This window comes from Acartia tonsa, chromosome 12, assembly GCF_053477335.1.
Source record: "Acartia tonsa isolate MP-2025a chromosome 12, ASM5347733v1, whole genome shotgun sequence".
NCBI classification, from domain to species: domain Eukaryota; kingdom Metazoa; phylum Arthropoda; class Copepoda; order Calanoida; family Acartiidae; genus Acartia; species Acartia tonsa.
Window position 1 is genome coordinate 42,149,843 of NC_137271.1, and position 26,050 is coordinate 42,175,892.

Here is a 26,050-nt window from a genome sequence, read left to right on the forward strand (position 1 = left end):
TGTGGTGAACATCAATTTATCGTCCATTGTCTTATCACATAAAACCCCTGAGAAGGATTATTCTATATACCTCTAAGAAAAATATACTTTGTTTTTTTGCGTACCACTTAGTCAGGGAAAGGGTATGATAGATATCGAAAAATGTTTGCTTACAATTTTTCTTAATGTAATTAACATCTAGGAACTTAGTAGTGGAAAGGGTAAGGAAATCAGAAAAATGGCCTTTCATAAAGTGGAGAATTCAATCGGTTCAGTAGTTATTGAAATATTAGGCTACAGAGTCACAGACTACAAAACTTAATATTTATATAATAGGATATTTTATTATTTTGTTTCTATTTGACAAATAGAGCAAATCATTTAAATTAAACTCAAAATACTTATTTTTGTCACAAATGTTAGATTTAACACTTAAAAATGAGAGAAAAAAAGAGGTTCCTCATAAGAACTCTATCTACATATTAATATTATTTTCGATAAAATATTGAACATTTATTCATTTCTCATTGACTATACCAAATTCACTGAAGTATATCAGGGGTGTATATTTTCAAATTTGACCCTGCTGAGGGGGGGGGGAATATAAAATATGTGATTGGGGGGGGGGGGGGGGAATGTAAAAATTAAGAGGACTGAAAGCATTTTTTTTATATTTTTCTCACCTCTTTAGTGAAAAAAAAACTAAAAAATATGTAGAATAATAATGTGAATAAATTAAAGAGTTCTGAAAATTTTTTTCTATTTTATCCCCTTCCTTGCTAGAATAAATTAGGAGGGGAAAAAAAATGTAGCCGAAAAAAAAAAATTGGTGCAGAATATACACCCCTGAAGTATATTCATTCAAAGTATAAAAACAAAGTTTCTGTTACTAACTGGCTGTTTTTAGAATTAAGTACTCATAGACATATAAAAGTACATAATTATTAAAAGCGAAGCTTTTCTATAAGGGGGGGGGGGGGGTAGATATACCACACTTTTCTGGGATCTTGCCAAGTCAAGTATCAACTGTGGGGAATACCAAAGGATGACTCCATGCAAAATTTGAGCCGGATCCGGCCAAAACCGGCCGTGATTTTTATAAAAATAAACGTTTTTTTTTTGGTTTTTAGGGGGTATCTGTAAATCGATTCAGCTGGAGCAAAACCGGTTGGAGGTACAAAAAAGTTTACTTCACATGATATTTAGCCAATGCAATTGCTTACAAAAATGTACTTCAGCATCAACTTGATTGGACAACTCTTTCCCCTCCTAAATGTCCATTAAAACCTCTGAAACGTCAGGTCAATTTTTAGGCCATTTTTTGCGGTTTTCGGCCTGCCACGCAAAAACGGTTTGAGATAATCTCACGGGACCTTTTTCCCAACCTAAGTGGTTATTTGTGAGGTCTAAGAAAAAAAAAATCCCGGATTGGATGAAGCACGACATCGCTGCGCGCCGTGAAAAATCGCTGGTCGGCTCATTTTGCCCCCTCTAACCCTCACCGAGTGCCATTTTTCTGTGCAAAGATTATAATCATAATCTTTTGCGTAAGTCTGATTTTATCTTACCTCACAAATAACCAGACTTAAATTGGGCCTTTTAAAAGCATTTCTTTGATGTTGAACAACTTTTAGAAGCGGACATTTATTTACATATGATTCGCCTCCGGCTGACCGTTTAGCCGTTATTCGCCGCCGAAGGCGTGATTTTTTGAGATTTTTGCCGTTTCCGAGGTTTTAATGGACATTTAGGAAGGGAAAGAGTTGTCCAATGAAGTTGATGCTGAAGTACATTTTTGTAGGCAATTGCATTGGCTAAATTTCATGTGAAGTAAATTTTTTTGTACCTCTATTCTATTCTAATTAGACATTTCTTTCAATTGATTTCCTAACACTTGTTTATAGGACGCCAATTCAAATGACTTTTTAGACACTTTGTTTTACGAGATCCCCACATTGAGGAAAAAAACAATAGTACCTATTCCAATATGGCTTCGAAACTCCGCTGGATTAGAACTGGTTTGAGCCATACTGAAAATTCATGTACCGTATCATATTATAGCCAATTTTCAATTGTATTAAATTAAAGATCATAAAATAAATAACCAAATGAAAATAATTCCCAAAGGACAATTTTTATTTTACTTTCCGCGACAAGCTGTTATTAATGAAATGTCTATTCTTTTTATCTTAGGCTATCCAAGGATTGAACGGTATGCAGCTTGGTGACAAGAAACTGATTGTCCAAAGAGCGAGTATGGGTCAGAAGGGAATGCCCTCTGGTCCTGCACAATTGCAGGTAATTCATTTCCATCTTTTTCAGTAGACAGTTTTGATAATCGACCTTTATTCTGACCAAGTTATAAAACTGTGTGTATAATATACATGGATATTAAGACAGACTAAAAGTTGTCAATTTATGTTGCGATTTCTCCTGTCATTTATTGGTCACTTTGTTCATCCAGTAGGAGGGGAGGGATGGCTTGATTTTAGCCCGCTACAAGGCTCAATTTATAGGTGTACATGGTTTTCTGTTTTAAGATCCAAGAAATATTAAATCCATTATTATGCAGTGAACAATGATTGAGAATTTGAAAGGAATATATTCCATATTGATTTTAGATCTAATGTTATTTTTTGTCGTTCACAAACTATCCCAAATCGTCTAACGCTAATCACGATTTTGAAAAACCCTTATCAAACTGGAATAATCATTTATCGCGTCGATTTAAAAAAGTTTCCTGCAGATAGGTATAAAAAATACAATTATAAGATTTATACAATTTCTGTTGAACCCGAGATGCCGAAGGCACGGTTAAAAAAACTGGTTTTAATATATATTATGATTTTACATTCTTATATTCATAAAAAAAAAATTATAATTCGATACGATTCATGATTTTTCAGTGTTGCTTAGAATCAGTTCTAATCCAGCGGATATTAATCAGTTCCATACTGAAAAATAACGATTTTTATCCATCTAGGTGCCAGGCCTTGTGGGCTCAGGACCTGGCCAGCCTACTGAGGTGCTGTGCCTGCTGAACATGGTTGTCCCAGAAGAGTTGGCTGATGAAGAGGAATATGAAGACATCCTGGAGGACATTAGGGAGGAGTGCAGCAAATATGGAGAGGTAAGCAGGAAATCGGCACGCTTCGTGTCTAATATTTAATCAACTGCTACGAAAAAGTCGGATTCTCTATATAATATAAATATTGGAGGAAATTAAGAGGGAAAGGTTCATGGCCCTTATTACACTAGTCCCCAAAGTTTTATAATATCGTTGTAAAAGTTGAATGTACAATTTTGTGTATCATCTTTGTGGATGTATTGTACATAAACTTATTTTTACATCCGTGGGAATGTTGAAAAAATTAGCTAGCTTAACGACAAATATTTGACAAAGTATGTTATAAAAACAAGGATGACAACATCCATAAAAGCGAAGCACTGAAACGGTAGGACAAACGAACATAAACACTTGTATAGTGTCAGAACTGAATAATCATAATATAAATGTATAAGGGTCAAAGCAAAATTTAAGCAAATTTGTTGAAAAAACTGCTTGATTCAGGATAATGTTTATGGACATACTTACATTTTAAGGACTTAATTATAGAGTTGCTTCGCTTATTACATTATACTTTGTTGTCCCAGGAATCAATATACCAAAAATCAGATCAATCAGATGATTAGTTCACATAAAAATTTGTTGTTACAAAAGTAAAAAAATCAACATGTTTAAGATAGACGTGCCGACATATTGGTAATGATTATAGAGTTGCTACGCTTTCTAAATAGTACCTAACTGCTTAAGGAATAACCATGCAAAATTTAAAATCGATAGGACAATTCTAACATGCCTAAATTAATATAAAAAAAAAGCTATCCGTTACGGACTGACCAACCCTAATTATAGAAAAGCTTCGCTTTTAAAAATATACGGGACAATAATTCAATTTTTCTGTTGCTATATCTTACCATTTGAAGTTTAGTCCATTGTTTTTCCACCTATTTTACAGATCTTCAACATCAGACAGACAGTCAGACTGACACATAAAAATATTCAGATGAGTATCTGCATTTTGTTAATAGGTTTTACGTACTTTTATTGTTTTTTTTTTATACTATGTTTCTTTCAATTAGTATTAATTATTCAGTATTTCTTCTTTAAAATACTGTAGGTACAATTATAAAACTATTTTATTTTTATACAAGTCTTATTTTATGAAATAGTGGCTTGCTGGTTTGCACGCAAAGTTGAAATAGTAATTGCCAGGGAGGAATGAGACTTTAGACTATAAATAACAAAAAAATAATATACAAAAGGCAGAAAGTTTTTGAAAAAAGTAACATGGTCTCCTATGATTCAAATTGCCGATTGCCGAATTCAGCGAGAAATGCAAAAAAATGTTTTGGAGGCGGCGAAAATGACGGTGCCGCCGCCGATTTTTTTGAAAGATACCAAAACTTAGAGTAATTAGTGACACAATCTAAAAGATTTTACCCAATTATCTCTAAAACTAAGGGAGTAGCGCCTAAAATAAAATTGCTGGTATGTCGTGTTACGAGTCACCACATTTTAACCTCCCCCCCCCCTCCCCCTTAATTTATTATCATAGGGTATGTTCATCAATTTATCTTCCATTATCTTATCCCATTAGAAAATTACTTAACTCTGTAAGTTAAAAATACGGACAGGCGAACATCTACTTGTAGAGTTGCTGCGTTACCAAAACTTGAATAAACTTGTTTTTTTTCATGATACTTGTTTCCAACCCTGTAAAATTCTAAGAAAAATGATTGCATGTTGTGTTAATTTAGGTTGCACTTAAGGAATAAAGGGATTGGTCAAATATATCCCTTTAAATAACAGGATGCCTGTCTTTCCCAAAATTAAGATCTTGCTAACTGCTGGACCGATATGGTTTCCTTTTACAGTGAAGCTTTGTTTTAATCCAGGGAAGGTCTTTTTTAACTTGTCGGGAAGGTTTTTAACTTGTGGGGAAGGTTTTTAACTTGTGGGGAAGGGTAATACAAAAATCCCCTAGATTCCTTCCTGGTTGTAGCTGTTAGTTGAAGGCCTTACTTATTAGAAGCTTCACTGTAATATCTGATTTCGGTTCAGCGGTTACCAAGATCTTTTGTTAAATACATAAGGCACACATCCTGTTACTTAATTAAATAATGACATATCTATGCTTTTATATTTAGCGGCTTCGCCCCAAGAGGTAATGGGAATTCCCCGTCCCTTTATACATTTTTTACAAAATTACCGTTTGTCAAAATTTCTGATTTTTAAAGAAAAAGTAAAAAGTGGCGGTGGGGGATTTTTCTTTTTTGGGGGGTGTCACGTGTGGGGTGCCTAATCCCTTCATAAAACAGCTTAAAACTATCACAGGACCTGTAGAGTAGAGCCCTATCGGTTCAGTGGTTACTGAGATTTTAAGCTTCAGACAGACATCGTTTTACTTTGTATTATAGATATCATGATATTAAAAATGTTGATAAGGAAAAGCATTGTTCACTTTATTTATTATTGCTCTATCTCCGTATTCTAATTTTAGCTTTAACCTTTCTTTTCCAAAATGTATGTAAGTGAATTCGAAGAAAAATAGAATTAGATTCTTATTATTGGCAAAACTAAAATATAATCCACTTGAGCAGGGATGCGGAGCCGTTATTTTCAGAGCGACTCCGACTCCAAGGGTAGCTAAAAAAATGTCTGGGAAAAAAGCTTTTTTATACCTTGATTAAACTTAATGTTGAAATTTTATCATTTGGAAACCCTTTTAAGTGTTTCAACTCCATTTTTCTCAAAATTTGAACTTCAAAAGTAAAAAAAAAAAAATTTTTACCTAGTTTTTCCTGATTTTAGATAGGAGCCGGAGCCGTTATTTTTAGAGGCGGCTTAGCGGAGCCGCCTCTAAAAAAAGAAATCAAACGGCTCTGCATACCTGCTAAATATTAGGTAAACTGATACACTTAAGTAATCAAAGGTTAAAATCAAACTTGAAAGTTTTGTTTTTATATTATTGAAAAAATCTCGTTAACAGGGGTTTAGAAACTAGGGCTTGGGAATGTGATGTTTATAAACACCTCTCCACCTTTCTCCCGAAGCCTTCAATAGAATAGTAGAACAATGTATAGTATGTCCTCCGATTTAACCGCTTAATCGATGAGTTTGTGCTTTTCTGGTTTTAAGCTATTTTCCTGGACAGGACACCTCGATCGACTCCTTACCCATTTTAATATCCTTCAAAATATTTATTATGTGTTGTTTTCAGGTACGAAGTATTGAGATTCCACGTCCTGTTCCTGGCGTAGAGGTTCCGGGTCTTGGAAAGGTAAATAATACTTTATTTTACGTTTATTGGACGGGGATACCATTAAAACAAGCATGACCCTGACCAACAAAAATACAAAATAAAGTTTGTTGTCGAAAAAGCTAAAAATTAGCATGTTTTGGTATCGATTTCTGAGTTGCTGCGCCTTCTCAATCGTACCTAATCATTACAGAAATCACCAACAAACGATTGAAATCGATAAGACAATTGTAACATAAGCTATTCGGTACGGACTGGCGCTAATTGTATAAAACTTAAAAATGAAGTGTAAATTAAAATGACTTGTTTTTCATTTTTAATTTCAGTTTGCTTCTTAAAAATATTTTCTTACAAAATAAATTGTAAATTTAGAAATTCATTGAATTGGTTAAGCTAGAGTTTAGTGGTTAACCAATGCAATGGAAATGAGCATTTCCATGCCCGAATGTTTAGTAATAAGGGAATATAATGTGTAATTATTTTTTCAACTAGCAGCTACGTCTCTCGAGGTCTAGTTTTTAATAGAAAAAGTAAAAAAAATCGGGGAAATTTTTTTCGGGTCAATTTTGCTTTGGAGGGTGGTGGTATTAAACCTTTCAAGAGCTGGATCTTTAAATGTGTAGCCGTAGTTGTGGCCGTGGCCGTAGTCGTGGCCGTAGCCATCGCCACTGCCAGTGCTGCCAATAAAACGTATATTTTTTAATGTTTGAAGTTTTTACGTATTATTATTATTTTTTTCTTCATATTTTTAGGGTAAGGGGGGGGAAGTTTCGGTAAGGGGCTATTCTCGGTAATTTCGACCTACCTTCATTAAATGACCTTTTTCTCCATGTTCCTTTCAAATGACAGAAAAAAACATAAAAGCAAATTTGTTCCTTATTAAATTGCCTACAAAAAAGTATAAAATGAATTTTTTGTGAGATGAATATTAAGGGTATTTATTGGGTCTCAAAGTCGGACGAAAAATTTTTTTTTTCCAAAAATTTTTTAGTAGGTGTGTAAAGATCGACCTACACAAAAATTGGTAAGACCTAGAGCTGATCTGAAAAACTTTTTGAACTAGAAATTGCCCGCTTTTTCCAAATCCGTTGAGAGCTTTAAAATCGGGTTAATATTTTTTTCAAAAATGACCAAAGTTGGCGCCGGGGGAAAAATCGGTAATTTCAAAAGAAATTAAAATTCAACTTTTAAGGTCATGTTTTCATGTTTTCTTTTGTCAAATCTATTATTCCATATGAACTTTTTAAGAATTAGGCCTAAAAATGAATAGAACAGATAAAAAACAAAAAAAAAATTAATTTTATTTTTTGAATCAAAATTTTGCGAGGAAAAAATCAAAATTTCTGGTCCTTTGAAAAAAAAATATTTTTGACATAGGAGGAATAGTCCGATCTTTATGAATTTTTTTGTGGTTAATCCCAATCACCTATACTAATTATGATTTATTACGCTTGTTTGGTCGTTTGGCCTTTTTTCATAGATTTTTTTAAGGTTAAAATGTAGTCAAGATTTTTTGCAAAGATGACACTTTTGCTTCAAATTCAATTTTTGAGGTCAATTTTTAATCAATTTTCATGTTTTTTGGGCTAAATCTATAGTTCAATGTGAGCTTTTTTAGGATCAGGCCTAAAAAGTAATAAAATACGTTTTTTTCTTATATTAATTTTAAGTTTTTAAAAAAAAAATTTTCGGAAAAAAAAATCGAAAATTCGCGTCTTTCAAAAAAATTCATTTTTAACATAGAAGGAATAGTCCGATCATTATGAAACTTTTTGTGGATAATCCCTATAACCTATACTAATTATGATTATTTATGTTCGACTGGCCGTTTGGCCGTTTTTCATCGATTTTTTTTAGGTTGAAAAAAATTACCGATATTTCCCCCGGTGGTGGAGAAATATCGGTAACTTTTTTGCGGTCAATTTCGGCCAACTTCTAAAAGTCCTAGGATAATGTCCGTTTAGGACCTGATAGTCCTTTCCGTAAGCTTTCTACTGGTCTTGGTTTCATTTGAAAATATTAATATTTACCCCATTTTTTTTCAAAAAAACCGAAAAAAAACCGAAATTTCCCCCCCCCCCTTACCCTACTGAAAATTCAAAAAGTGGTTGTGATTCAAAGATTTAAAGCCGTGGCCACGCGTAGCCAATTTGATCGCTATTAGGTTAGTGACTGTACCTCTGGCAGCGACAACGGCAACGGCTACACATTTAAAGATCCAGCTCTGGGCCTATAAAATGCTTTTCTTTAAAGAACTATATTAGTCTAGATGTTTGCGAGACAAACACAAAGACACACACACATATCCTGTTACTTATACATATAATGATAATTAAGGGATAGATCATCTGGACTTTCTATATTTATTGTAATAATCCATTATTTTCAGGTGTTTATTGAGTTTGGGAGCCATGCTGAGTGTCAGAAGGCCCAACACGCTCTCACAGGTATTGTAACTAAATGGGGGTTAATAACTGAGGTTAAACCTGCGATTGTACTTTACATAAGTGAGGCATAGGTTCGAATCTCGGACTGATCTGTTGCATATTTAGAGACGTTAAAAGTTGTACCTGCTGCTATGTAAGATGCGTAACATTAATAGTAAGAGAAGTAGGAAGAATATTTTGGCCCATGAAAGACACAGATATGTTTATTTTTTCCTATTTCTAAACCCTGCGGGGCCTATACATCCGGTATCCTAACCCCGTGGGGCTACCCAGAACCCAATGTAACCTATCCTGACCCAAAGACTTGCACCGTTCCCCATTGAGACCACTGTAAATTGACAACACCCTTGTCCTAATAAATAAATTAGGGGGGGGGGGGGGACGTCAAAATATCCAAGGAGAAATAACGCAAAAATACACTGAAACAAACTTTACTTGTATGGGATCCATAATGACTGACATAACGGAAACAAAACAATAAGAAGTACTAAACAAGAAACAAGGATGGTTTTGTAAAATAGTGGCGACGTTTTTAGATAAGGAAAATAACATACCCCGACAAAGGACGCACAATTAAAGGGTTTGTTTTTCAGATGTCCTTTGTGTTGATGCTTGGAGGTAGGTTGTGCTAAAATTCTGTAAATGTGTGAGTTTTAAGGCTTAAAAACAGTAGTAGAACGATAATATTCACTAAATATGTGTATGTCTATGGTTCTATTCAATGAGGAATACACATATTTAGTGAATATTAGCATTCTACTACTGTTTTTAAGCCTTAAAACTCGCACTTTTACGGAATTTTTGCACAACCTACCTCCCCCTTTATAGTATGATACATTTCCTTATAGAGAGGGACAGAAAAAACTTGCTGAGAATCTTCGCAACAGAATAATCTAATTCATTATTTGTCTGTACCCTTTACACTGTTGTGTCCTAAAAAGAAAACTTTTGCAATAAGACTTGAGAAAAACAAACAAAAAGTTCTCTAAGATGACTGAATGAGTATTATTGTTGATGATTTGGCTGCTTATATGTACTTTTTTGTTTTGAGACTGGGGAAAAAGGGACATTTGGACATTGGGCTGTAAAGAAGGTGTATCAACTTTTTTTTTTATAGTTAGCCGGTTCTTTTAGTAAGTAGTAGATGTAAAATTTTTCATAGAATTCAGATATGCAATCGGTTTTTTTGTAGACCTCTTATTTTTTAAGTAATATAAATGTTTTTTTTAAAAAAAATTAAGTCGATTTTAAGGTACTAAAACGCAACAAAAAAAGGAAGAAAATGTTCATTATGTACAAAAATAGTAAGATCTTTAATTTGACACCTTACTTTTTCAATTACTTTTTCAATTCTGTCAGGTAAGGGGGGGGGGAAGTTTTGACACATTTGCGTAAACAGTGAGTATAGGCTTTATCTTTGGACTGAGGGGATAGGTTATTAGAGATAAAATCATTCTTATATGATGAACTTCCCCCAGATTTAAGATTTTTTGGATAGACCTCCAGGTTCCGGAGCTCCAGGCCTCCAGGTCCTCTCTGTACAGGTAAAAATTTAAATTTTTTTTTTTTTTTTTGAAGAGTTAAAAGTCAACTTATGAAACAAAATATGCATTTTTTTCTTCAAATATGTGAATAACATTCAAAAATATGCATATTTTGTTTGATAGGTTGACTTCTAACTCTTCAAAAAAAAAATTATTTTTTAAATTTTTACCTGTACAGAGAGGACCTGGAGGCCTGGAGCTCTGGAACCTGGAGGCCTAACAAAAAAATCTTAAATCTGGGGGAAGTTCATCATATAAGAATGATTTTATCCCTAATAACCTATCCTCTCAGTCCAAAGTTTACGCAAATGTGTCAAAACTCCCCCCCCCCCTTATTGAAAAAATCGATTTTTTTAAACCCACGAGAATAAAAACTTTGAACTTAATTTTATCATTTCACAGATAAAAAAATATGGGTTCATATATACCTTTAGAATCAGAAAAATATTACGAATCCATTGTAAGCAAAATTGAAAAAAAGTAAAAAAATAAATAATAAACAAATGGCCAATTATATTTTTTGTTCAGGCAACACTGTCGTCTTCCCTTTTTTAGCCCCTCTTTACCCCCTCTTTACCCCCTTCCCATTTTTATACTCAATTCAAGAATTAAGACGTTGCCTGTATAATATAATATGATATTTTCATATAATTCCTTTTATTGTAGTTTATATACTATATTGTAAACTTTTTTTTTCAATTTTGCTTACAATGGATTCGTAATATTTTTCTGATTCTAAAGGTATATATGAACCCATATTTTTTTATCTGTGAAATGATAAAATTAAGTTCAAAGTTTTTATTCTCGTGGGTTTAAAAAAATCGATTTTTTCAATAATTACCTGACAGAATTGAAAAAGTAAGGTGTCAAATTAAAGATCTTACTATTTTTGTTCATAATGGCCATTTTCTTTCTTTTTTTTTGTTGCATTTTAGTACCTTAAAATCGACTTAATTTTTTTTAAAAACTTAAATTACTTAAAAAATAAGAGGTCTACAAAAAAACCGATTGCATATCTGAATTCTATGAAAAATTTTACATCTACTACTTACTAAAAGAACCGGCTAGCTATAAAAAAAAGTTGATACACCTTCTTTTATTGGTAACAAAAGTTTTTGGTACTCGTTCTCCGATTCGTTGTTTTAATAAAACTTTTGGTACTTCTATTCAAATGTGATTGGTTCAGACAAGTAATGTTCAAATTTTTTGACTTTTTAAAATCTACAGAGAAGCGTTCATTGGGGATGTACATTAATTTATCGTCCATTGTTTGACTTTTTGGGGAGAGAAAAAAACGCTTTGCTGTGACTTTTAATGAAGGGAGTTATAAAAATCTGCACATCATTATATTTCTGTTTTTTTTTTTCAGGTCGTAAGTTCAGCAGTCGTGTTGTGGTGACGAGCTATTACGATCCAGACAAGTACCATAGACGAGAATTCTAGAGTGGATGCGCTACTAGAAAATAAACATTTAATCTGATCATCATTTAAAGAAGAAATAACAATATAACATCTTTGTTTTTTAAAAACAGGGAGATATTTTATCTGAAAATAACTTAATTACGACTGTCGATTAAGCTGATGGCAAAATTGTTCGTCTTCGTATTTAATATCAATCCCTAAGTTTTTCAATAAAACATTTTGACATTAAATTTCAATATAAAAACAACTTTAACCTAAGGTTATAAAATTTCCCCTTTTCATTATTTACGGGAATTTAGAACTAAAAGAAAAACTATTTTGCATTGAAAACATGATAAAAATTAAAAATATGAAATGCTTGCTAAATAGTTTTTCTTTAGTGAAATTTTCTTTCCTGTTCGAATATCAATAATAAATTAAGAAGTTAATAATTCTTCTTTCTCATCTGATAACTTTTCTGCAATATATTATTGGCACGTTTAGACAATTAGGACCCATAAAACACTTACGAGCAAAATGAAGGTGTGTACAATGTACAATGCGCCTTAGAAAAGCGAAAGGGATTGAATATTGTGTAATGATTATTTCACTTACTACCAAATGCCTCCAACGTTAAAAACAACAGGTTTTCTGGCAGAAAGTTGGATTGAAAAAAATAAAGAGAAAAAATAACCTACTTTTTGTTTGGTAGAGGTGTTTAAATATGAAAAACCTTAAATTTCATCAATCAAAATAATCGTTTTGCACTTAACTTTTACTTTTAAAATTTTATCAAGAATTCAAGCTTTTTTTCATGTAATATTTTCTTTAAAAGAACTCTATAACAGTATTTTGTATTTTTTTATCTTATAAAAATCGCCCTTTCAATTGTATTATAATAAAACTTAAAATCAATTTCTTTTCATAAAATGCACTGAAAAATATTACTCTTTACATATGAGACTTTTATTTCGAAGTTTTATATAATGATATATTTTTCTTTAAGTGATTTTTTGACTATCTACCTAAGCACTCAAGGCTTTTTAAAACTAAAATAAAATAATGAATTTCTTGTAATAAGTTGTAATTGTTAATCTATCCGTCTATCAATAAATTAAAAATATAAAAAATAGGTCTCTTTTAAAAGGGAATAAGTCTTATTTTTATATTTTTAATTTTAATTAAAAATATTCTTGAAAATAAAAATTGTAAATTGTTTCACTCTGATTTAATAAATGTAGTTGTGGTAATATTTGTTAATTAATATTTGTCTAATTTAGTAAATACTAGCTAGTAGCAACGAATGACAGAACGTATTATTAAAGCTCTAGAAATTAGTAAATATTGGGGTTGGGCCGGATACCGGATATAATCTGGCCAACGTCGGAAATCCGGAAAATTACCGGATATCCGGCATTAGAAATCGGCAGGATATCTGGTATTCGGATAGTTTAACTATAAGGTATCCGGCCCAAACCTAGTATAGTTATTTCTCGCATCGTATTATAAACAGCTTTCCGCGGATATAGACTGTAATTGTACAATTATAAGATTAAAACCAGTTTTTTTTAGCCCCGATGTGCCGAAGGCACCGGCTATAAAAACTGGTTTTAATCTGGTTTGTACAATTTTTTTAACCGTAGAAAGCTGGATATAATACGATGCTAGACATAGTTTTTTCGTATGGATGAGAACCGGTTCCTATCCACCGCATTCGAATAAATACGAGAAAATATTTATTCTCCAGTTACTAGATCTTCTCGTTATAACGGCTCACCAATAGACATAATGTATCTAGATTATCCATCTGATCCCATTTTAAGTCAAATTGAAAAAGGGATTTTTGTAGACATAAATCGTTTTTTACATTTTGTGATTTACAAGATACGAGTGATGAAATTTCAGACGAATTTTTATCGACGGTACAATTTTTAGATAGCTAACTTAAAATCTTCTGTCATATGCTTCACATAAACTTTTACACGAATTATTTTACCCAAGAAAAGGTTTATCCCAAGTCATGCGACAATTTAAACTGACTCATTGCAAACGAAATTAATAAAAAATATGCCCTGACGGATCAAGATCTGTAAAATGTTTTAACCAATAGGATGTCTTGATTGTACCATTAGAGTAAAACACTAGAGGGGAAAAGGGTTAAATAACTGTATCTCCCTATCGCAACTACCATGTCCAACCCTTCTATTGAGTCATTGAAAATCAACCAATGCAATGGTATCACTTATATATCACAGCCAGAAAATAATTTAGAAGCAGACGAAAGAGGTCATTGAAAAAGAAAAAGAGGTAGTTGTCTGTAGGTATATACATCTATACTATAGATCTGTTATTGTACCTTAACATGGATGACAACATCCATTAAAGCTCTGAAACGGTACGACAAACGAAACATTAAAACTTGAAGTGTGTCAGCTGAATATGCAGAATATAAGAGCAGAAGTCGAATAAAATTGTTAGTAAATTTGTTGCAAAACTGCTTAAATACAGGATACTGTTTAAGGATATACTTACATTTTTAAGACTTGATTATGGAGATGCCTCACTCACAACATCGTATTTTGTTGTAACAGGAAACATCATGCAAATCGACAGGACAATTCTAACATGTTCCGGATGGACCGGCTCTAATTATAGAAAATATTTGCTTATAAAAATAGGGTTACATTAGTGGAATTTTTCTAATCAATATTTGGTTTCAGAATCGATAAAACATGTTTTTTACATAGATAATCTTACATCAAAAGTAAAACTATTTACATGAAACAAATTTTGGGTTAAATATTCTGCCAAGAAAAATATTCTTAAAACTAGGAATATAAATCCAAGGACAATTAGCCAGCTTATACCAACAACGAAATCAGTTCCGGGGGGATAATTAAGATACCTAATACACGATTTTCAGCTGTTGTTGGGGAGCAACACTAATAAAAATTGAAGATCTTTTAATATTTGGGAGGCAGATAAAAAGGTCGTAGTATAATTTTTCCTTTATATACATACGTGGAAAGCTGTTTATAATACGATGGGATAGATTACTATTATCTTCGTTTTTATCTTTTTTTTAAGATACAAAGAAAAAAGGACAAAACACATTCCTTAAACAAGTATATGAGATCGCTTTAAAAAGGTGAATCCTAAAATGGTGGGTCCGGCTCTCTGGCATATCTCAATTTTGGCGAACTTAAAATTTTGCAACGCCTTAGTAGAAACAAAATTAATTTATATTTAGAATATATACATTCTGTATTAAAAAGCAATTAAAATTATCAAGAAATTTAATTTTGTATAACAAAAATATCAATTTGATTTTAAAAATTAGCGATGACATCGCAGACAACTTCGTATGAAACTAATGTAAAAATTCGAGTTACTTCTAGGATGTCATGACACTTTTTTTTAGTAGCGAAGCTACTCTATTTCCAAAATGTCCATCTATACTTAACTTTGCCATAAATGGAGTAGGGGAAAGGTGATTTTCTCAGCTACTATTCAAGATAGACACCTGAAACTTCTTGACACCATTCATATAATCATTTTTGAAAACAATGGCAGTTGTAGGTAGCTTTACCCCTTCCGTTTTTGAGTGGGGAGGAGGGGGACGGGCATTGAACGCTTCCTTTAACCTTTTATATCATCCTCTATTACAGCAAGAAGGTTGTGTGCATATTCCCTGGTTGTTAAAAAATTTCCGACCGTAAGTCGTTACCTTGATAAAACAAACAAATAAACTATTAGGAAACCATTGTTCTAGAGTTCCTCAGATGTTTTCTATCTAATTTTATGTGTGAGAGTCCACATCTCCATCCTTGGGGTTACAGGATGCGAACAAACAAGGCAGGATCATGCAGGTGAAGAACAAAAATATTTTTTTTTTACTTAAACAAAGCTTTTTACATTACCAATATATTAAAAGATCCTATAGTAGTCCATATCAATTTAAAATATAGGGTTTAAAGTCATTTTCAGGTTTTGGGTATGACCTGCATAAAACTTTAAATGGCTCCTATGAAAGCACTTTTAGACTAAGATAATTTTATTTTTAAACTCCAAGCTTTAACTAAAAAGCAGTCCGACCGCTATGAATGTGTTAAAGTTAATTATGCTCGTTAGTGTTGGGAATGTTGACAAAAAGTTTCAGCCTTCTATCTGTCATAGGAGCCGAGAAAATCACGTTCCCCCCACTTTGTCTCCAACCGAAATACGGACATTTTGAATTATAGAGTAGCTTCGATACTAAAGTAAAAGGGTAGGAAATACAGAAATTCTTTATAAAACAAACACTCTTTTAGACGGACTAAAAGACATTTTAAATTATAGAGTAAATTGCAAACAAATAAAAGATTCATTTTTCAGCTCAATTTGTTCCTGCAAACATTTTAAAAAAAGCCTTTCTATAATTTTGATCGGTCCCCCCGCCCGTACGTCCGTCCATACGAATTAGAAAGTGTAGCAACTCTACCAAGAAAGTCTGTACGTTCATTTAACCCTTAACGGTCGGAGAGGGGGGGGGGGGCGTTGAACGCCCCCCCATCCGGTTTTTTCTATCTCATTTTCTGTGTGTGAAAGATAAAGAGCCCATACTGCTTGACTTTTTAAGTGTGGGTATGACACATAACTGAGAGTTGGAATTTTTTGAATATCTCCATCCTGGCGGGCACAGGATGCCAGCAAACCTGGCAGAGTCATCCAGGTAAAGAACAAAAATATTTTTTAAATTAAACAAAGCATTTTATCTTACCAAAATACTAAAATATCCTTTAGTAGTACATCCTCATATTAAATACAGGTGTTCAAGTCAATTTCAGGTTCCAGGTATGATCCTGCAGGTCCTGATCCTCCAGGTCTCCAGAAATCTTTAAAAGGCTCCTGTGGCCGCAATTTTTGACTTAGAGACTTCAAACTTTAAACTTAAGCTTTTCTTACATGTCTACATAATGTATTAAAATTTCATAAAGATCCGCCGCCGTTTTCCCGCCGACCGCCGACTGCGGCGGCTGGCAGCTGCCAAATATAGCTGCTGCCGCTGAAATTTATGTTTTGATATTTCAAATATAAAATTTACATAAAAATAAACATTTTCTGCAAAAAAATTTTCTTCTAGCTTCAAAAATAAAAAAATTACAGCCGTTTAAAATTTTTAAGTAAAAAAGGACCTAAAAACAAAGGTTGTTAAATAAAAGGGTGAAGGAAGCAAAAATTGACTTTGACTTACTTAAGGTCGGAAATTCATCATAACACAGGGAACTTGCACAAAAAAATTTAGCCCTCTAGCTCTAATAGGAACTGAGATAATAAGGGGGGGCATTGAACGCCCCCCCCCCACGACTGATTAAGGTGCGGCAAGGGGCCCGACTGTTAAGGGTTAAAACATGCTGATTTGTAACTTTTTTGACAACATTTTTTGTATGAAATAATAATTAAAATCGACATTTTAGAATTGTCATATCAATTTCGAATTTTTCATAATGATTCCTATGACAGTTAGGCACAATTTAGAACAGTTTTGTACGAATAAGAAAGCGTAGCAACTCTATATTATCTATCAGAAAGTCAGTAACTCCATTAAAAGATGCTGTTTATCCTTTTTATCTGGTTTTTGGAATAATGATTCCTAGGAAAATAAGTTAAAGTATTATAAGCAAGGCATCTCTATAATCAAATCCTAAATATGAAAGTATGTCCTTTTACTGATTCCTATATTTATGCAATTTTACAAAAAATGTATGTACAATTTTGTTTAGACTTGGAAATTAATGTTCGTAATTTATTGTTTGACTGTTCTTCCTTCTGATTTTAGAGCTTTGATTTTATGGATGTTGTCATCCTCGTTTTACTTTAAAGTGAACACATTTTATATTCTGCGAATAAATTGACGCCTAAGCTAAAGTCACCCGTTACTGTTGAAATGAAAGATAATCAGAAATAAAATATGATACATGTATAAAAAATCAATATTTTTTATATTTTTATTCTCAAAACTGTTTAATTAATGGTGGTGAATTAACCACTTTTTGGTACGCCCCCCTTGAAACGCCTCTATTATTCTACATTCAAATTGATAATAGTACACAAGGTTATTAGGTACATTGTTGTATTGATTTTTTAAAAGAAAAAAGAAATTTAATTTTAAAAGATAATTTAATAACAACCGTTCGAGATTATATTAATCAATAATAATTTTTAGATTTTTTCGTTTAATTAAATTCTTTGAAATTTTGGCGATAGTTCTCAGTGAGTAAACATACAAAATGAATGTTGTTATATATTTTTGACTTTAAACAAATGCTTTAGTTAAGACAAATTAGTTGTACCAAATGATTTTTTTAGTAGAAGAACTACTCTATAACTCAAAATTTTAATGTGTTCGTCTGTAAGAATTGGTATTTGAAAAAGCTAAAGATTTTAACTGCTATATAATAAAGATGGCTAAATTTTTATGGAAAAATTATGGTTTCCTCAAAGGGACTAGTTGAGCAAAGAACACCGCAAACACTCTAAATTACAAATAAATTGAAAATAATGAATTCGGAAATTTTTAAAGTGAAGCTTCTCTATAATTATGGTCGATCGGTCAGTCTGTCTGTCCGGCCGTGACGGTTAGCTCTTTTTGTTAATTTAGACATTTTTTCTTATCAATTAAATAATTTTGTATGTTGATTCCTATATAAGTCAAATACGATTTAGGAAGCATAGCATCTGTTAAGTAAATGTTACTAGAATTTCTGTATGTCCATTTCAAACATGTTGATTTTAAATTTTTTTTTGCGATAGTTGGCGATAATTGAAATAATGATTCCTAAGACAACATTGTACAGTGTTTTAGCCGAAGCTTCTCTATAATTAAGTCCTAAAAATGTAAGTATGTCCTTAAACAGTATCCTATATTTAAGCAGTTTTACACTCTACAAATGTTGATGTGCGTTTGACCTACCACTTCAGATCTTTGCATTTATAGATGTTGTTTATGAATGTTTTCATAAAATCATAATGTTATTATAATTTACTGTATATGCACAAATTTATATCCAATAATATTAACCGTTCCTAACCTCTCTGGAGGGCCTTAACCCTGTCAGGATTATTTAATATTTCCTAAACTAATCTAACTCAACCTAACCTAACCTAACCCCTGGGAAGGGGGGTAAATCCTGGAGGGTTTCTGTTATAACTAACATAACTAAACCTAACCTAACCTAATTTTACTGAGCCAAAGTGAATCTAACCCCTGCGGAGGTTTCAAACCCATTAGGCTACTCAATATTATCTGACCTTACCTAACCTTACCTAAACCCTGCAGGGAGCCCTAATCCTGCGAAGCTACTCTATATTATCTATTCCTATCTAAATAAACCTAACTTAACCTAAACTAACCAATGCAGGGGACCCTAACCCTTTTGGGATACTCAATATTAATTAAACTAGCCTAACCTTACCTAATTGAATCTAAAATAGCCTGACTCCTGGAGGCAGCTCTAACCCTGCAGGGTTACCCAAGATTATCTTACTAAACCTACCCTACCTAACTCTATCCTAACCCCTAACATAACGGGTCTACTCAATATTACCTAACATAACCTAGCCTAGCTTAGCCTAACCTAATCTGACTTAATCTATCATAACCTAACCCCTATGGATGTGCTAACCCTTCAAGGGTACTTAACATTACCTAAACTAACTTAACATAGCCTAACCTAACCTAACCCAACCCATGTGGAGGGCCCTATTTCAGCGGGACAGCTCAATATAACCTAACCTAATTTAATTTAACCTTGTTTAACCTAATCTAAACCCTGTGGGAGGCCCTGACCCTATGGGGCTACTCAATTTCATCTAAACTAACTTAACTAAACGTAACTCAATCTCTGGAGGAGGCCCTAACCCTGTGGAGCTACTTAATTTTACCTAAACTAATCCCTGTGGAGGAGAGCCCTTACCTTGTTTAACCTAACCTTACCCGTGCAGGGGGCCCTAACTCAGCGGGGCTACTAAACTTTACCTCACCACTGCACTGTGGAGGGCCTCCAGGGCTTTAATCTGATAATTTTTCATTTTTAATATCCGAGGAAAGCTGTCTATAATACGATGCGTTAAATAATTATTACTCAGCTTTAAAAGAAATCAGATTTCAAGTCTTTAACTTCCCTCATGTCCAATTGTTGAAATTTTGAAAGTTTTTTAAATCTGCCGTTTGAATCATATTGTTTGTTACATCTATATTTAAAACTTTAAAGATTTTACTTTTCTATAAACCATTTCAAAATTAATTTATGATATACATTATTTAATATACAACATTCAAATATAATTTTTTTATTTCATAAATAACATTTTCTACTTTTCATCCCTATTGTCCTTAAAGTGTTAACTCAGTATAAACTTTGTACTTTCCCCCCAACTAATTTGTCTAACTACGCCTCCCACAATACAAAACTGTATAAAAGTCGTAAGAAATTAAGACGGAAAAAACTCGAGATATTTGTCATGCACGTAATACGTGGACCCACCATTTTAGGGGTCACCTTTAAAAACGCGAAGCTAAACAGTAAAATAATCCAATAAAAGAATAGTGTAAACTCGACTAACCAAGATGATAACACACCCATAGAAAACGAAGCTTCAAAATGGGTATATTGCCTTTTTTTCAGTAATTAATCTTTAATGATATTGTTCAAAGTGGTCTTTAAAGTGTACAAACAAATAATTTTGAAAATAATTAGTTTATCGTTATAGGAATCATCAACAAGTTAAGTTCTATGATTCTACGATTCTTTATTTCAAAATGAAGGATATCTAACAAGACACAATTTACAATTATATAGCCTCGCTTTAAGAAGCTAAAGGGTGAGCAAAAAAAATGCGTACTTTTTTAAAATTAAAATTGCGCGGCTTGTGTTAATAGTAGACAAATGTTACGCATGCCGTTAGAACCGCTAAGAAGTCTATTTCTTGGAAATATAAGAACGATTCCTGTGCTACGCATAGTTTAGGAGCTACATGTTAAAATGTCTCAACTGATGTAAAACTTGACTTGCGAGTAAAGAAGTTGTATCAACTTTTTTTTTTTATAGCTAGCCGGTTCTTTTAGTAAGTAGTAGATGTAAAATTTTTCATAGAATTCAGATATGCAATCGGTTTTTTTTGTAGACCTCTTATTTTTTAAGTAATTTAAGTTTTTTAAAAAAATAATTAAGTCGGTTTTAAGGTACTAAAACGCAACAAAATAAAAGAAGAAAATGGCCAGTAAGAACAAAAATAGTAAGATCTTTAATTTGACACCTTACTTTTAAAATTCTGTTGAGTAATTATTGAAAATTCTATTTTTTTAACCTCGGTTTAATAAAAACTTTAGACCTAAATATTTTCTCAAACAGACATAAAAAACATGGGTTCATATATACCTTTAGAATCAGAAAAATATTACGAATCCATTGTAAGCAAAATTGAAAAAAAGTAAAAAAATTAAAAATTAAACAAATGGCCAATTGTATTTTTTGTTCAGGCAACACTATCGTCTTCCCTTTTTACCCCCTCTTTACCCCCTCTTTACCCCCTTCCCATTTTTATACTCAATTGAAGAATTAAGACGTTGCCTGTACAATATAATATGATATTTTCATATAATTCCTTTTATTGTAGTTTATATACTATATTGTAAACTTTTTTTTCAATTTTGCTTACAATGAATTCGTAATATTTTTCTGATTCTAAAGGTATATATGAACCCATATTTTTTTATCTGTGAAATAATAAAATTAAGTTCAAAGTTTTTATTCTCGTGGGTTTAAAAAAATCGATTTTTTCAATAATTACCTGACAGAATTGAAAAAGTAAGGTGTCAAATTAAAGATCTTACTATTTTTGTTCATAATGGCCATTTTCTTTCTTTTTTTTGTTGCATTTTAGTACCTTAAAATCGACTTAATTTTTTTTTTTTTAAACTTAAATTACTTTAAAAATAAGAGGTCTACAAAAAAACGATTGCATATCTGAATTCTATGAAAAATTTTACATCTACTACTTACTAAAAGAACCGGCTAGCTATAAAAAAAAAAGTTGATACACCTTCTTTGAAAATATAACTAAAAATTAGAGAAGATATTTTGCAAAAAGAGATGCCTACATTTTTAAATTTCAAATTGCGCGGCTTGTGGTAATAGTAGAAAAATGTTACGCATACCGTTAGAACCGTTATGAACTGTATTTTTTGGAAATATAAGAACGGTTCCTGTGCTACAAATAATCTAGGAGCCAGAAGGTAAAATGTCCCAAAATTTACTCGCAAGTCAAGTTTTAAGTCAGTTGGGACATTTTAACACGTAGCTCCTAAACTATGCATAGCACAGGAATCGTTTTTTATATTTCCTAAAACTAGACTTCTTAGCGGTTCTAACGGTATGCGTAGTATTTTTCTACTATTAACACAAGCCGCGCAATTTTAATTTTAAAAAGGTACGCATTTTTTTTTGCTCACCCTTTAGGTTCACATTCTACGATATTAGGATACGTTTAACGTATTCTCAGGGAGGGAGAGGACAATGGAAGTTTAATTATGCTGCAGTTGTTCTCCCCTAATATTTACTAGATAATCACGGCGGAATTCAACGGAAGGGGGGGGGGGTGATTAATTCATCATCCATTGCTATGTCCCTGTGTAAAATTAAATAGGGTGAAAGTTTGGACAAGAAGAAAGATGTGATATACAGATATGGCTATCATCAAATGTCAGGTCATAGTAAACTAAAGGGAAATTCCATTTGTTGTATTAAGTAAGATGCTCTATAAACATTCATATACAATCCGCGATTCAGATAGAAACTCAAATTTTTAAAAATAAAATATATTAAGAGGCTCTCATATAATTCTAATTGTCCGTCTGTCTAATTGTGACCTACATGAAAGGGAAACATGCCGTTTTTGTCCAAGGACGTCCAATGGGGGAGGGGTAAATACACCCAAATAAAAAAAATACATATCAAAGAAAATTTTGGCGCGTTTCGTGCGCATTTTTACCACTAAATATTTAAAAGTATTTCATTATTAGGTAGGTACCTTCTACATTATTAAATTACCTTCGCCCCAAAAAAAAAAAAAAAAATTTACCCTGGGGGTAAATTTTTTTTTTTTGGGGGGGGGGTAGAAAAATTTACCCTACCAACAGATGTAATTACCCCCCCCCCCCCAAGCAAATTTAACCCTTAAGGTAAAATTTTAGGGGAGGGGGGGGGGGGGTAAAAAAATTGCGACATTTTACCCCCCCCAAAAAAAAATTAGACCCTCTTAAAAAAATTTTACCCTCCCCCCCCCCAAATAAAAAAGCTTTGATGCCTCTGTTTTTGTCAATAATATTTCTTCAAGCCGACAGAGTTCAAACTTTTCAACCAATAATTGTTTATTTGTTTAACCAAGGGGTTTATTTGTTTATCATATTGAATACATTAGTATATAATTTTATTATCCCTTAACAAAAAAAACACAACAGGGAGAGCATCCCATTGGGCCAGTAGCTTTTAGACAAAAAGATAAGGGCTTTTCCGTCTTTTGTACATTTTTGTCTTGAATTTCCTGCTTTTCTGTGCTAGACATTTTTGAGTATAATGTTTAATTTAATTTTTAAAAGTAAATTTTTTTATAATTAGGGTCGGTCGGTCCGTACGTTAATTTAAACAGGTTAGAATTGTCCTACCAATTTCAAACTTTCCATGCTGATTCCTATAACAGTTAGGTACGACTAAGAAAGCGTAGCAATTCTATAATCGTTAACAGAAAGCCCGTACTTCCATTTAAAACAAGCAGATTTTTTTTACTTTTTTGACAACAAATTTTTTATGTTAAAATTTCTTCTTCATCTGATTTTTTTAATACTAATTACTATTACAACAAGGTACAATGTTAAAAGCGACGCATCTCTATAATCAAGTCCTAAAAACGTCAGTATGTCATTAAACAGTATTGTGTATTTTATCAGTTTTGCAACAAATTTACTTACAATTTTGGATAGACTTAATATTAGGTTTATTCAGTTCTGACATTCTACAAGTGTTGACGTTCGTTTGTCCATCCATGTCAGAGCTTTCGCTTTTATGGATGTTTTCATCCTTGTTTTTTTAGTCAACCCCCCCCCCCCCCCCCCAGTTTTAGATTTAGTTTTAAAAAATGGGTATTTTTCATTTTTTTCAGGTCTTTGGTAATGCTCTCACGATCAGGGACTCCAAGGTGGGGGGGGGGGGTTAAGAGGTGATTACACCACCCCAAATCAAATAAAAGTGTGTTTTTCTCCTTGTCTATTTAAGATAGAAGGCTTATTCTTAATACATACAATTAAAAATAATATTACAGTAGATAACAAACCAGTTAATTTAGGATTCCTACTGTCAAATGTGCCAGACAATTTGATTTATATCTATTTCATTATTTTTTTTAAAGGGACTGTGAACGTAAATTTTTCTCATCTTAATATCAAATCTTAACATTATCTCATTCATAATATCTCACAGATAGAGCAAAACGCGCTTTTGTTTGCTTAAAAAACGGCTTTTTCCGACGATTTTTATAAGGTACGGGGAAAGGAAGAAATTTTCCGTATTATATAAAATGTGCATTAAATTGCTTTTTTCTCCCATTATAGCTAAAATTAAACTTTTTCACATAGTTCTAGATTTTTCCTAACAGTTAAGCTAGCTTTTAACATAATCCTTGCTTTAATCCAATGTATAGTTACTTAGAAATTGATAAAATAAGCAATATTTTTTTATTGAAAACCAAATACAATAACAAAGCCAGAAACAGGTTTTTTATTAGTATCCAATTAACTTTAAATGGCCCATCTCTCGCCCACCTTTAATTACAAATTTGTAAATAATAAAGACGCAATATTTCTTTATAAACAGTCTGATAAAAGTGTAAACTAATTCTCCAAAGTGGGTTATTTATTGTTCAACACAATAAAAAAGGATATTATTATTTTATATAACCTATGAGATTCAACCCTTTGTAGACAGTGAGGTATTTTTTTTGTCAATAATACGAATTTAAAATATGTCTTTATTACCTAATTACTACGTTATAAAAAAACGAATTGGCAATTTTATAGCATAAAATAAATCCTTAACAGTAAGTAAATTGTTTCAACTATATATGACAAGTTAAATATCCCTACAAACATTATAAGAAACAAAAACGTTCAGATTTTCCCTGTTTTTTCCTTTTTCCCTCTCAAAATACCATAAAATCAAGGCATTATTTCTGGATATTTTTGTGAATAGGACATTTTTGGTTGATCAGTGTAGTGAAATGTGCTTAGTAAATGTTAAGATTTGATAACCAGATGAAAAATTTTTAAGTTCACACTCCCTTTAATGCAAAAGATAAAAAAGGAAGATTCCCTAATCGCGTCTAGATGTCTAAACGTGTTACTAAGGTGAAAATGTTAAGTTAGAATCTGCTAATATTCTATTTCCCACCCTTTGACGAAAATTCTTATAATAAATTAAAAGAATGTTTATTTGTTTGTCTGTACCGTAGGATCTCGCTAACCGCTAAACCGATCGGGTTTTCCTTACAGGGTAGCTTCTCATAGATCCCGTGAAGGTTTATAACTATTTTAGGAGAGGGGCCACCAACCTCCCAAGAGAAATCGACCCTAGAAATAAAATAATCCCCTCCCCAATAAAAAAAAATTAATCTAAAAAAATGTAGTTGGGGTTTTGGGATTCAACTACCTTCTCATGTGCCCCTAAAGGCGTAGCCGCTAATATATTTTATACTATTTTTTTCAATATTTAATCATAGAAATTTTCATCCACTTGAGATTTAAACCTCAAACAAAACCCTGTGAATACCACTGTAGAAAATCTACGAAAATAGGTCAAATTCTTCCACGTAATATCTTCAAATCGTAAAGCATTTTTGACCCTTTCAATACAGAAAACTACCCAAAAAAGGAATTTTTCCAAGAGAATGCACATCTTTCTTTCAGTTTGGTGGAAACAATAGACGGAAACAGTGTGTTACTGTGCGCGCGCGTGTATTCTTAGTAAGGTTTCCAAGCACACTAGATAAGAGAGAAGCACATATTCTGTTTAGAATTAAAATTATTTTTATTAGCAAAGCTTTTCTATATTGCAGATGTGCTGTATGAATATATATATTTCTGGTTCAAGTTGTGTTGTAACTTTTTGGTGGGGCATTACAAAATCTCAATAAGGAGGCTAAATTGACTTTTGAGGGGAAAGGGGGTAAAATTGCGGGCAAGGTGCAACAAATTACTACCCCGAGGGTAAAATTTTCATTGGGGGGTTAAATTTTTTAAGACCATTCTGATTCGTGTACTTAGTGA

General features: G+C 32.4%; 2 protein-coding genes across 2 annotated transcripts in view; both read left to right on the plus strand.

The window, feature by feature from the left end:
• Window positions 1-12,944, plus strand: part of LOC145334695 (splicing factor U2AF 50 kDa subunit-like) — a 32,633-nt gene extending 19,689 nt beyond the window's left edge. Inside the window, exons 8-12 of the mRNA XM_080180272.1 lie at window positions 2,173-2,277; window positions 2,963-3,109; window positions 6,264-6,323; window positions 8,692-8,749; window positions 11,663-12,944. Of these exons, the coding sequence (XP_080036398.1) occupies window positions 2,173-2,277; window positions 2,963-3,109; window positions 6,264-6,323; window positions 8,692-8,749; window positions 11,663-11,736 (444 nt within the window). The 3' untranslated portion in view covers window positions 11,737-12,944. The remainder of the gene's footprint in view (window positions 1-2,172; window positions 2,278-2,962; window positions 3,110-6,263; window positions 6,324-8,691; window positions 8,750-11,662) is intronic.
• LOC145334698 (monoglyceride lipase-like) overlaps window positions 1-26,050 on the plus strand; it is a 166,571-nt gene that overhangs the window by 93,931 nt on the left and 46,590 nt on the right. The window lies entirely within an intron of this gene.